Consider the following 15045-nt stretch of genomic DNA (forward strand, 5'->3'; position numbering starts at 1 on the left):
TCATTAACCACAATGATGTAGCAGTAGTTGTTCTTACTTACATAGTGCGGTAGATAATACAACTTGATCATGTTAAACCTTGCCTGGTTTATTTGTGCATCTTGAGTGAGTGCATGAAGCATGAAACATGACTGTCTGTCCCTCTGTCTGTCTTTTTGTTTCTGTATGTATGTATGTATGTATGTATGTATGTATGTATGTATGTATGTATGTATGTATGTTTGTATGTATGTATGTATGTATGTATGTATGTATGTATGTATGTATGTATGTATGTGTCTGTGTGTGTCTGTCTGTATATCTCTATGTATGTATGTATGTATGTATGTATGTATGTATGTATGTATGTACGGTATGTATGTATTTATACGTCACCTGTCACCAATCTCGCATTCTGATTGGTCGAGAGCCCTGCAGATACACAGGCGTATTTTTCACCAACAGCCGTATTTTTGCTTGTTGTATCACGTGATCACTGCACGTCCCCTTGTAAACAAATCTAGCAGACAACTAGAGATCGAGCTATAACCTGCATTTCCAATGCCAAATTTGTTGTCAACCGAACAAAATATCACCGTTGTATAAATTGTAACAAGTCTTTGAACTGTACTTTTCATGCTACAGGGAAAAAGCCAAAAATTCCAGTGACGGCGAACTCGCGGTCGTCACGCGATCGTAAACATGAATTCCTAAATTTATGAAGAATATGAAAATTACCACCACAGAGGGTGCAGTTTTTGCTTAACTAGAACAAGAAAGCATATCACGAACATTTTTGTACATTTAATGGAATACAGTACGCAAAACAAAGACGCACTCATTTTTTCAGCTGATGGTTATAAGTTTGAATATATCGCTGAGTGATATGCAAATAGTAAACAATACGTCATACTACTGAGCAAACGCGCACTCTGATTGGATGATAAAGTTAAGGCTGACGTGTAAACAACCGCATTGCAGTTATCGGAGTGGTGCATGATACTACGCTCAACAGTATAACGCGGAAGTGATTTTATTTTAAAATGAAACAGCATTTTTAGACATTCAAAAATTAATTCATCGTTGCAGGTGACGTATAAGTATGTTATTTGCCAAATACTGTTCCACATCTTGCTGCTCGAGTTAATTTTTCCGGTATAACGGCTCGCCTCCGGCTCTCCGTTATTACCGGAAAAATTACCTCTCGCAGCAAGATATGGAACGGTATTTGGCAAATAACATATACGTATGTATGTATATGTATGTATGTATGTATGTGTATGTATGTACATATGTGTGTGTATGTGTATGTATGTATGTGTGTATGTGTATGTATGTATGTACATATGTATGTGTGTGTATGTGTATGTATGTACATATGTATGTATGTCTTTCTGTTTCTGTGTGTGTGTCTGTGTGTTACTGCTTTAACCTGTGGTGAATTGACATTGTATCGGTATATATGCTAATAGTGTGAATGATAGATTACAAGTAGCCAGACGATGAAATGTAACGATATTAGTGACATTTTTGTTGACCCAGGCGAGGTTTTATTTTGGGGTTCATGATTTTCGTTGCTAAGCCTATAATTATACTATATTATATGATTTGTTATGCAATCATAAAAGATTTGAATGGAAAACAATATCACTAGTGAGGTCAAAGGTCAACAAATGACGTCATGCTGAGTTCTTAGAGCTTGATGTGTTATCTGTGTGAGTACATCCACGAATCATTCATGTATCAAATAAAGTTATGACGTCAGTTACTCGTAGTAAACTATGTTATACTGATATTGTGGCTTGGTTACCAGACTCTCGTTTGGCCGGGGAGGTCTCGTAGGCAGAGGCCCCAGCGGCGAGAGTCTGGGTAACCAAGACTAACTGATATTTTGTCTCCAAATATGTATGTAGTTTGTTGATATCATAAAGTTCTAAGCTGACCAATTTAGTTGAAAAAGTAAAATTCTTACGTCGTATAATAAATTATTTATCCAAAATATCCTGAGCCAAAGTTTTTGAACATAAACAGAAAAGTTCGAAACGTTATAAGAAATCACAATAAGGTCAAAGGTCAATAAAATATACCCTTTCGATATTTTTAATTTGATACATTCATTTATGTGTTGTCTACGTACTATGTTGGTACATATGAGTTTCATTCAAACTTATAATTTAAAATATAATTTACACATTTAATAAATGTAGTTCTGATATTTTCTCACCAAAATGAATATTAAATATGTGCAATCATTTTCATATTATAAATCATGGCACGGGTTGAATAATACCTATATGTACCAACATAATTCGAACAAGCAATACATAAATGAAAGTGTGGAGTTGAAAATGACAAATGGTATCTGGAAGTCATGTACGAGGCCTGCGAGGGAATAGCTCTCTAAAAGGCTGTACTGTACATAACGGTTGTCCCAACGCAGGGCGCCCTCTTGGTCAGCTTCTGAAGAGAAGGGGCCGCTTACGATATGACGGACTTTTACTTTTACATGTAAGAGCAAGTAAGTAAGTTATAGTGATCAACGTTGCTTCGTTTTTCTGATTTTTACATGACGTTAACCACATTGTGCTTTTTACTGTATACATATGTATTTCTTAAGTTTGAAGTGTGTGTGTGTCAAAGTTCGTATTGTTTGAAGGCGGCATCTTAGCTTCGAAGGATTGTGACTATTGACCCACTTTCAATTGGTGATATGCTAAAAAAAAAAGCTAAACATTAATTTTATTAGATCGACTTAAATCGAACTACACTGAAGCGTAGTTCATGTCATTGTCAAGTAATATTTGGCGAAGTTGAACTTTTAAGATATATACCTTCTTGTAAATAGCTCACGTTGAAACGGGGGCGGGGTTGTTGTAAAGACACGGTGTCAGATTTCGTTGTTTTGCAAGCTTCAATTGTGTGATGACATCAGATTGGTAGACGAGTTCCGACCCACAGATATCTCTACAACCGTCCCTATTCTACATTGGTGTTTCTTTTCGATGATAATAGAATACCCTGCTAATTTTGAGAACCCCCTACCCCACATATCTGACGGACTGACTGACTGTCTGTCTGTTTCAGCTCTGTCTCTGTCTCAGCCTCTGTCTGTCTCTCTCTGCCTGTCTGTCTGTCTGTGTGTGTGTGTGTGTCTGTCTGTCTGTCTGTCTGTCTGTCTGTCTGTCTGTCTGTCTGTCTGTCTCTCTCTCTCTCTCTCTCTCTCTCTCTCTCTCTCTCTCTGCGCATCATATACGTTTACTCTATATGTATAGGCCTCAGATCTTTATCTCGCATAACTTACATAACTGCACAGTATTTTCTATCATGCGTTGAGTACATCGTCCAAATACAGACATAATGTTCACTTCGGTGGACACGTTCCTTGTAACTACGCTATGGTATATAATTTAGTCATCGAGCGACTGATATATAAACCCCCATAATCCACCCCAAAAAAATATATGCGAATTTGAGGTTTTTGAGGGTTTTTTGGCGAAATAGAATTTTGTATTCATGAATTAACTTAGTTATTTGTCTTTTTTATTATTTTTTAAAGGATCGTGCACTAAACGTCAGATGGAAAATGTTTTCGAAAATCGCGACTCTCTCAATTATTATAATTCGTTTTGCGAAAAACTTGACGACTTCAGAAAGTGTGGCAAATATGTAGACATTATTATACAAGCTGGAGACACGAATTTTGCTTGCCATCGAGTGATTCTTGCCGCAAACAGCGCATATTTTGATGCTTTGTTCACCAACAAATTTATGGACAGTAAATGTGACGTCATCAAGATGGACGACATTGCGGCCGACACATTCCAAGATCTCGTTGAATTCTCGTACACTTCGAGACTTGATTTAGCAGACGACAATGTCGAACTTCTTCTGCAAGCAGCCGACCGTTTCCAATTCCAAAATGTTCTTACTGAATGTGAAGAATATCTAATGGAGAAAGTCACAACATCCAATTGTTTAGGGATGCAGAAATTTGGATGTTTTTATTCATGCAAAAAGTTGACAGAAACAGCGGAAAATTACACCATGCGACATTTTGATGATGTTATCCAGGAGGAGGAATTTCTGCAATTGGAGGTGGAAGAATTATTAAGTTACGTCATGAACGAGAACTTGCATGTTAAAAAGGATACACATGTGGTCAATTCTTTGTTGAAATGGCTTGATTTTGATTCAAGTGCACGTTTAAATCAATTACCAAATGTTATAAGTACACTTGGACTCACAGCCCAAAATCATCCAAACCTTGACATTTCTGGAGATCACAGAGGTTTTTTGGCATCTTTAGCAGGAATGAAGAACTTCCAACTAAAAATAGCAAGGAAATATAAGTACAAAGACGTGGTTTTGGTTTGTGGTGGTACAAATGAAATGCCTGGACAACCATATGATGTTATGTGTTATGAAGGCAACAGTTGGATTCAGCTTGCAGACATGCCACACATCGAAGATCTCTGCCAAGTAGCTGCTGCAGATGACAAAATGGCTGTCTCAGATAAGCTTGGTAATTTATGTATTTATGATAGTATTGAAGACAAGTGGGAACTTGTTCAGAATCCAGAGTCTACTCTCAAGGATGGACACTCTCTTGTAATTATGGGGTCAAAGACTTTTCTGATTGGTGGACACAGAATGGGGCAGGACATTGCAGATGTTCAGTGTTTTGATAACTCGACTGGTGATTGGTCAAAACTGACGTCACTACCTGTCCCAGTCAGCTGTGCAGTTGCAGTGCCATACGAGGACAAAATATATGTTCTTACCACATCTGTGTTTCAGTGCCTTGATCACTTCACAGAGATTTGGGATATTGGAACAGCGCCACCAGTGGTGATTGAAGCTGGAGGAGTCGGGGCAAAGATGAACAACAAGATTTATTTTCTTGATTCGGAATCCACTGTATCATACACTCCTGCTACAAACACATGGTGTGTTCTCAATAAACCAAGCATCCCAAGAGTAAACTTTGGTTTGACGGTTTTCAAAGAACGGTTGTTTGTTGCAGGTGGGCATAAAAATACCAACAACTATTATATTGAAGAAACACTGGAAAGTATTGAATATTATGATGATTTAGAAGATGTATGGAAACAAGAAACATTCTCACTTCCATATGCAATCGCCTACCCAGGTTTTGTAACGATCAGCAAATTTGTTGCCATTTAGTACTGATATAAGCTGTTTACAGTGCTAGGGTATACTTCATTATTTCTTGTATTCCATAGTGGAATATGAAATATCATGAAGTACCACTATCACTGTAACCAGACTAGTATTGGAGGGAATGTAGCTACTTTTAAATGTAGCTGGTAAAATTGGGAAATGTAAGTGGTAATATGTAGAAGGGAGATGCGACCCATGAATCTGCCCAACAATGGATATATGGTGGAGAAAAGAATTGTTAAACAAACTCCTGAAAAGTGGCCAGTAGAAAATTACAAAATTGGCAGTTGTTGCCGGGTACCATCCTAAATCTACATCCCAGATTGGTACATGTATCCTCCATAATTGGCTGGATCGTTGTTGACTTGATAAATGTTCTAGGAAGTCTGCAAATTTGGGCCTGATTGGTTGAATAAGTCACATGCAGCCTGCTTTGTGTTGATTATAAATCACATGATGCCTAGTATATAATGCTGATTGTGTCCAAATACCAGGATGTTGACCTTTTATGGTAATGTGACCTTTATGCAAATAACCTCAAATGTCAACAGACGACATACTAATTTATGCTGATTTTTGAGGCAAGGCCAAAAATACTAAACTTGAACACTGCCTTCCAGAGGTGGGGGGTATTTGGCTATAGGTAACAATCAGTACCCTGGCAGATTCAAATTACAAGCACAAATGCTACAAAAAATTCACAAACTACTGGTCAAAAGACATGTCTACATTTCAGTTAAAAACTAAAGTCAAATATCTACATTCTGCCTGATAATAGAAGCGTAAAATCTGGACATAATCAAAAGTCTACATAGGTCAATAAAGGGTGTCAAAACTGCATTACATTATGTATATACCTTTTAGTATGTGAATACCCCCCCACCCGGCAGGTCTCTCCTCACAAGCTGAGTTCAAAGTCTGCGTGAGATCATTTGTGGTGTGTCATAAAGCCTACAATGAAGGTGAAGTTAAACTTCATGAGATAAATAACACTTACTTACAACTTTCAATATTTCTGAGTACTGTAAACTTTATTAAAACTACCAGAGTGGTAGATACACCTGTATAAAGGAATAACACCACAGATTGATCTTCTTTGGTTGCCATAGAAACTGTAGTACTGGTCTAAACATTAAAATGTTTTACAGATTCCAAGTTAGCTATAACAGGCAGGATGTTAGACTGTAGGATATGTCATGTCAAGACACTCTAATGATAGCCAAATTTTTGTGAGTCAAAATGAGAAAAACTGGTATTTCTTGTGAGTCACCATATAGGGGAATACCAAATCTTGGTGCATCACTACAAATTGTGTATGCTAGTGGTGCGTCAAATTGGCTTATAGGGAACACTCGTTAGGGTACCCTCATGCATCAGCCAACCCCCTTTAGAAATAGCAGCCTGTGATTGGAGTGACACAACGTATCATACTGTCACTAGCTGGCTGGTCGATAGTCTTGCTGCTAGACCCCTTGGGCTATTCTGCTCACTGTGAAGGCTACCATGAAGGTGATAGGCTGAATGGGGTGTTTGCCCTCGAGCTTAATTGATTGGACCTTTCAGAAGAAAGCCTGAGGTCTAGCAGCTAGACGAGCTGGTTGAGTGGAGAGAATACTGGCCAGTTCAACCATCCGGTCTGTTACTGGGGCTAGCTATGTGTTGTCTACTCTGACACAGTTTCTATGCTATGCTGTGTATGTAGGACTGGGTGACATTGTGTTCTTTGATGTTGTCATGTGACTATCACATGACATTTATGCACATAGATAATAAATTGTATATACTTGACTTGACTGTGTGTGCATGTGTTGATGTATTTGAAAATACTCAACTGTCTCTCTGACCCCAAATTGATTAAAATCTGATGTGGTGAAAGTGGCTAGATGTCCATCGTTTTGTGTTGTCTGTTTTGTTCTGGGTGATCGATGCCTTCCCACATCTGACCCTGTGTAATAGAAAATCTTGTTTGAATCTCAAGGATCTTGAAAGGTTTCTTCAACCAATCAGCATGCTTCTTTCAAAATAATTCAGAGAGAAGGTGCCGCCACTGACGGGTTGTGTCGTTAACGCACTCCTTTGTGTGTACATTTGTTTGTTTGTTTTCAGTCCCTCCAGCTGGCAACGTAACACTCATCCAGATTGGCTACTCAAAAGCATGAGATTCAACAAGATTTTCGATTACACAGAGTCAGATGTGGTAAGGCGGCAATCACCCAGAACAAAACAAACGACACAAAACGATGGAATTAGAGGTAAATAAAGACACCGAGCCGCTTTCACCACATCAGATTTTAATCAAATTGATCTGACCCTTATAACCATTGTTTATTTTGGGATGATTAATTTTCAGACATACTTTTCAAATTGACAGATGACATTTCCTGACATACATGTTTCCAAAAATATTTTCATGACATAAAACAGAACAACACTGTTGAACCATGTGAATTACAAAATCAAAAACCTCTAAACCTAACCCCAAAAAGACAATTTTATTCTTGGACATATCCCAAGTCTTTGTTCTTTGCTTAATAAATTGTAAACAATTTAAAAAATGTGTAAAATGTTTGTGTTTGTACGTAAAATGAAAGTTTTTTAGACACTTTCTAGCTTTTTGCAATCGTTGAGTTACAAACATGGACTTGGTATATGTTGTTTTACATACATAGTAGAGCTGTTTTATGAATAAAATGTCCAAAAATAATTATCAATTCATTATCCATATGGCCACTTTAAAGTGGTCAAATGGATGAGGATTGGATATTTATCTTGATTTTTAATAAAATAATTTTATCATGGCTTCCTACTTGAAAAATCAATGTGAAACAACATAGACCAAGTCTGTGTTTGTAAATCAATACATTGCAAAAAGCTAAAGAATGTGTAGTCTTGCTGCTAGACATTCGGGCCTTCTTCCGATACCATAAGCGAACAAAGTTTGCAGTGAGGGCTTTGCCAGATATTCAGTCGCATGTCATATTGTATCGGGAACATCTGAGGTCTAGCAGATAGACAAAAGAATGTGTAAAAAGTTTGTTATTGTATATAGAACAAATATTTTGCACATTTATTAATCTTTTTCAATGTATTGAGTTACAAACACAGACTTAGTAAATGTTGTTTCACATTGATTTTTCAAGTAGGATGCCATGATAAAATTATTTTATAACTTAAAAATTAAAAATAAATACCCAATTCTCATCCATGTGACCACCACTTTAAAATAACCAGAACTCAAGCTAGACATCTATATGGTAAAAGTTATCTGGTTATTTTTAATACAACACTGTTTATACCAAATAGACTAACTTGTTTTATTTATACAGCTGCACTCATTGTAACTAGAGTAATTATTTTATCAGATTAAACCACCACAATATATCCACTGATTGTTAAAAAACCAAATAATTCTCAGTACCTGCAGTAGCATGTACCTACATAATATTGAACACATATTGCCTGGCCATGAGGGCTATAGCACCCGTTTATTACACCTGAGGGACTGTGAGTTACCAGAATCACATGCTATTTCCTGAGGCCGAATGCCGAGGGCAATAGCATGTGATTCTGGTAACTCAGTCACAAGGGTGTAATGAACGGGTGCTATAGCCCGAATATAGGCCAGGCAATATGTGTTTTATAATATACCTCATGCTGTGAACTCGCGGTGGCAGACGACATCGTCAGAAGCTGCCATTTTGACCTGCTGTGAACTCGCGGTGGTCACGTGACCATGTAATAGTTGATGGAACTATTCCCCTAGGGAAATAGTCATTCTATTTTCCTATCACGAGACTGATTCTAGCGAATTATGGCACAGCATTATCACTAGGTATATTATAATCAATAGTATTCAGGGTGTACAATATTATGAGTAAAAAAAAGTTCTAGTTTCAGCTAGTGCTGCATCAAGAGTGAGTAGTATAAAAGGTAAAAAAATCATCGAAACTTTTTACCATATTGCCTCTATCTGTTACCACAATTCCCCAACTTTTGCATATTCACTGTTGCTTTTAAAATAAAACTGTACTCTGTTTGTGATGTGCAGTAGCCAATAGCATCACAGCTTATAGTCTCAGCTACCCAGCCTCTTGCCATTGAGGGCGCCACGCCCAGCACAGTCTGGGAAAATACATCACGGGCGCGTTCGGTAGACAAAGTGCCCGCGGACGTTTCAAAACGTTTTGTTCCCGAACGACTAATTGTCAAAGTTTTTCGCGGGCGACCCGGGACGAAGGAAGGTGGAAGAGTGAGGTGACTTGCCAAAAGCCAAGATGGCGGCCACGAATTCTCACTTCATCGGCGAACTTGAGTTTTTGTGTAGGATTACTTAGTGCACATTAGTTTTGATTCAGCACTGCAAAAAAGTTCATAGAATTGGTCATTTACAATTGGCAACGGTATTTAGAAATACGAATACCCGTCGGGATAATGGTACGGTCAATTTGACGTACATTGAGTGATGCAAGATAAACTTGAGGTCAGGTCACAGGTCAAAGATCACTTCGTTAGTGTAAAAATAGTGTATGCATAAATAACAGGCCTTTTTTAGGCATTCTAGCATCCTGACAGTACTGCAAAGGTGTGATTTAACTATGCACATCGTCTTTTCAGTGATGAGTGCTGAATGTACACAAAATGCGACAATCTTCTGTTTGAATGTGCCGCCATCTTTTGTTTTTCACGCGCAACATGCAAAATACAGTTCAGCGCAGGGCCAGGGCGTCCTGGCCAAACAATAACAAAACGTTTTGACTACCGAACGCGCCCCACAGCGTATAGTCTCAGCTACCCAGCCTCTTGCCGTTGAGGGCGCCACACCCAGCAGAGTCAGGGACAATACAACATCTGTGATTGTTACAAGATGACTGCATGGAGAGCTGACCCATAACAAGACCTCTGGAGTAAAATCACATGGTGGCAACTCTTGCTAAGAGTATTTAGTTTTTATCTCCTGACAAAGATGGTTTTCAAAATGTTTATACCATGATTTTTGTTAAATATACATAGAGTTGATGAAAATGAAAATTCAGAATCATTTTCGTTCAATCACTGACTTTGTCAGCGGCCATTTTGCTCCTTACAATAGGTGATATTGTATTTTCCCAGACTCTGCTTGGGGTTGGCGCCCTCAACGGCAAGAGGCTGGGTAACCAAGACTACACAGCTTATATGATATGCTGGATACAATAATAATAAGATAACAGCTTATTGGTTTATTTATAAATGAATATGCATATTTCATATTTAAATTCTATTGGGCCAATCAAATCATATCTAATAAGCACCATCTAAAAAATACCACCAATGGTGGTGTAGCACAACTGTACAGTGTTTAAAAATGTTTATCCATATGTTAGTCCATGCTAACAATAAGTGAATGTTGAATGACTATCCAGTTGCCTATCCAACCATGTTGCTATCTTTATATGCTATCATTTGGCTGTTGCTATGGGCGTGGTCATGTTGTTAGATATATTTGCATACATTTTTGTATGTTTTTGTTCACTTGTGTATGAATTCCTGATATTATCTTTGCAATACACATGATCATTTGGCTGTTGCTATGGGCGTGGTCTTGTTGCTAGGCATATTTACATACATTTTTTGAATGTTCATTCATTTGCCTTTCTATTCCTGTTATCTTTGCACCTGATTATTGGGTTGTTGCTATGGGCGTGGTCTTGTTGCCAGGCAAATTTGCATACATTTTTTAAATGTTTATTCGATTGTCTATTAATCCCTGTTGTTATCTTTGTGAAATACATGACCATTTGGCTGTTGCTATGGGCATGGTCATGGTTGCTCGGGTATTTGCATACATTTTTTTTGAATGTTTACTCAATTGCCTACCAGATGATGTTGTTATTTTACCAAAATATACTGCCATTTGGTTGTTGCTAAGGGCGTGGTCATGGTCGCTAGGGCCAATTTTGTCAAAATGTGCAGAATAACACTTTCAGAAACATCTCACCCAGTTTCAGACTCGGTGACCAAGTACTTTTTGAGACATAAGTTTTTGACCAAAATTGAACTTTATTACACCTAATTTGCATATCAGTCATGGAATCATGGTATACTTAATATTTCTTCGTCCATACATCCCTAGATGCATTCCCATTAAATTTCAGCCCAATTTGCTCAGTAGTTTTGGAATTATAGATTTTTAACCAAAAAGACACATTTTAGCCCTAATTTGCATATCAGTGATGGAATCATCATGTCATGAACAAATTCCCACCAAATTTCGCACCAATCTGCCCAGTAGTTTCTGAGTTTAAGTTTTTTGACCAAAAATCACATTTTTTGACCCAAATCACACACCTGTGATGCGATCATTTTGATTTGAACAATTTCACAACTAGACACCCAAGGTAATGGACCCACCAAATATCATGGCAATCGGTTCAGCGGTTTTTGACTTTAAGTTGTTTACACACACACACACACACAGAGACAGACAGACGCCGGGCGATCCCTATAGCACTACTGAACAAGTTCAGTTGTGCTAAAAAAATGTACAGCTCATGGTGTAAATAGAATTTAAATATGCAAATTGAATATTTAAGTTCAAATGTGACCAATCACAAATGATTATATTTGAAAGCATCCAATGAGGAGACAGCTGAGTTCGACAATCGTAAAATTAGTTCTCATATTGATAAAAATTAGATACAGCTGCATTTAAATGCAGAATTGATTGTCAAAAATTATATTATTTACAATCTTGAATAATTACAGCGCTTCTTATCAAAGTATGAACAATGAAGTACTGCAGCACATTGATACATTGATTGCGATGATGGGGCACCCTCACACATTGGTCAACCCATCTCATGGAGAGCAGGCCATGATGGGGCACCCTCACACATTGGTCAACCCATCTCACAGAGAGCAGGCCATGATGGGGCACCCTCACACATTGGTCAACCCATCTCACGGAGAGCAGGCCATGATGGGGCACCCTCACACATTGGTCAACCCATCTCACAGAGAGCAGGCCATGATGGGGCTCCCTCACACATCGTTCAACCCATCTCACGGAGAGCAGGCTATGATGGGGCACCCTCACATATCGGTCATCCCATCTCATGGAGAGCAGGCCATGATGGGGCTCCCTCACACATCGGTCAACCCATCTCACGGAGAGCAGGCTATGATGGGGCTCCCTCACACATCGGTCATCCCATCTCATGGAGAGCAGGCTATGATGGGGCTCCCTCACACATCGTTCAACCCATCTCACGGAGAGCAGGCCATGATGGGGCTCCCTCACACATCGGTCATCCCATCTCATGGAGAGCAGGCCATGATGGGGCTCCCTCACATATCGGTCATCCCATCTCATGGAGAGCAGGCCATGATGGGGCTCCCTCACACATCGGTCATCCCATCTCATGGAGAGCAGGCCATGATGGGGCTCCCTCACATATCGGTCATCCCATCTCATGGAGAGCAGGCCATGATGGGGCTCCCTCACATATCGGTCATCCCATCTCATGGAGAGCAGGCCATGATGGGGCTCCCTCACATATCGGTCATCCCATCTCATGGAGAGCAGGCCATGATGGGGCTCCCTCACATATTGGTCATCCCATCTCATGGAGAGCAGGCCATGATGGGGCTCCCTCACACATCGGTCAACCCATCTCACGGAGAGCAGGCCGGAGAGGGTGAAGTGACACAATGTATCTTACAGACTATTAGTAAAGATACAAACAATTGCGACACTCCTTTGATCTGTTCATCCTTGGTGTGATATTTTATGTGAAAGGACCACAATGGAAATAAGTTGTTAAAACTTTTTTGTGTCATCCTCGGCAAAGGTATTCAGTGATGTATCTGTTTTGTCTTGCATGCAAATGTTAAAGTTGTTGTATTGTGTTATCCATTTTTTGTTTTGTTTTTTCAAAAACTCTTTGCCAAATCAAATCAGACCCTGCTAAATTTTATACACAGACACAAACCTACTTTTGGCCATATATCAATGTGCTGCAGTAGTTCAATGTTTATACTTTGATTGGAAGCACTATATGTTGAAATACAATTACTTAAAACTAGTGAAATTTGATTTCACGCCATTTTCCTATTAATACTATAATACCTATTTTGTAAATTGAATCAATGACGTATTTACGTCATTTTTCCCTTTGATGAAAAAATTGGTACATAAAGAAAATTATTTAAACATTTTTTACTATATTTCAACCTCTCTGTTACTGGAGTCCTACAAAATTAGTGAGAAAAAATGTATAGGAAACTGTAAATTTTACAAGATTTCACCTTCTCTGTTACCAGGGTTCTAAAACCTTAGTAAAAACACTGAATGTATAGGAAACTGTAAGTTTTACCAGATTTCACCCTCTCTGTTACCAGGGTTCTAAAACCTTAGTAAAAACACTGAATGTATAGGAAACTGTAAATTTTACCAAATTTCACTCTCTCTGTTACCAGGGTTCTAAAACCTTAGTAAAAACACTGAATGTATTGGAAACTGTCAATTTTACCAGATTTCACCCTCTCTGTTACCAGGGTTCTAAAACCTTAGTAAAAACACTGAATGTATTGGAAACTGTCAATTTTACCAGATTTCACCCTCTCTGTTACCAGGGTTCTAAAACCTTAGTAAAAACACTGAATGTATTGGAAACTGTCAATTTTACCAGATTTCACCCTCTCTGTTACCAGGGTTCTAAAACCTTAGTAAAAACACTGAATGTATTGGAAACTGTCAATTTTACCAGATTTCACCTTCTCTGTTACCAGGGTTCTAAAACCTTAGTAAAAACAGTGAATGTATAGGAAACTGTCAATTTTACCAGATTTCACCCTCTCTGTTACTAAGGTTCTAAAACCTTAGTAAAACCACTGAATGTATAGGAAATTGTAAATTTTACCAAATTTCACCCTCTCTGTTACCAGGGTTCTAAAACCTTAGTAAAAACATTGAATGTATAGGAAACTGTAAATTTTACCAGATTTCACCCTCTCTTTTACCAGGGTTCTAAAACCTTAGTAAAAACACTGAATGTATAGGAAACTGTCAATTTTACCAGATTTCACCCTCTCTGTTACCAGGGTTCTAAAAGATTATCAAAACATTGAATGTATATGAAACTGTAAATTTTACCAGATTTCACCCTCTCTGTTACCAGGGTTCTAAAACCTTAGTAAAAACACTGAATGTATTGGAAACTGTAAATTTGACCAGATTTCACCCTCTCTGTTACCAAGGTTCTAAAACCTTAGTAAAAACACTGAATGTATTGGAAACTGTAAATTTGACCAGATTTCACCCTCTCTGTTACCAAGGTTCTAAAACCTTAGTAAAAACACTGAATGTATTGGAAACTGTCAATTTTACCAAATTTCACCCTCTCTGTTACCAAGGTTCTAAAACCTTAGTAAAAACACTGAACGTATTGGAAACTGTCAATTTTACCAAATTTCACCCTCTCTGTTACCAGGGTTCTAAAACCTTAGTAAAAACACTGAATGTATTGGAAACTGTCAATTTTACCAAATTTCACCCTCTCTGTTACCAAGGTTCTAAAACCTTAGTAAAAACACTGAATGTATTGGAAACTGTCAATTTTACCAAATTTCACCCTCTCTGTTACCAGGGTTCTAAAACCTTAGTAAAAACACTGAATGTATAGGAAACTGTCAATTTTACCAAATTTCACCCTCTCTGTTACCATGGTTCTAAAACCTTAGTAAAAACACTGAATGTATAGGAAACTGTCAATTTTACCAAATTTCACCCTCTCTGTTACCAGGGTTCTAAAACCTTAGTAAAAACACTGAATGTATAGGAAACTGTCAATTTGACCAGATTTCACCCTCTCTGTTACCAGGGTTCTAAAACCTTAGTAAAAACACTGA

General features: G+C 38.1%; 1 protein-coding gene across 1 annotated transcript; it reads left to right on the forward strand.

Moving 5' to 3' along the window:
* The first annotated feature begins 3774 nt into the window (after positions 1–3774).
* Positions 3775–5163, forward strand: LOC144449974 (kelch-like protein 23). The gene has a single exon (XM_078140541.1). The coding sequence runs from the start codon at positions 3775–3777 to the stop codon at positions 5161–5163; it is 1389 nt and encodes a 462-aa protein (XP_077996667.1).
* The last annotated feature ends 9882 nt before the right edge of the window (positions 5164–15045 follow it).

Source organism: Glandiceps talaboti, chromosome 19 (genome assembly GCF_964340395.1).
Source record: "Glandiceps talaboti chromosome 19, keGlaTala1.1, whole genome shotgun sequence".
Taxonomy (NCBI): Eukaryota; Metazoa; Hemichordata; class Enteropneusta; family Spengelidae; genus Glandiceps; species Glandiceps talaboti.

Excerpts from the sequence above, each read along its gene's own strand:
- LOC144449974 (XM_078140541.1), top strand. The coding sequence starts at position 3,775 with ATGGACGACATTGCGGCCGACACATTCCAAGATCTCGTTGAATTCTCG.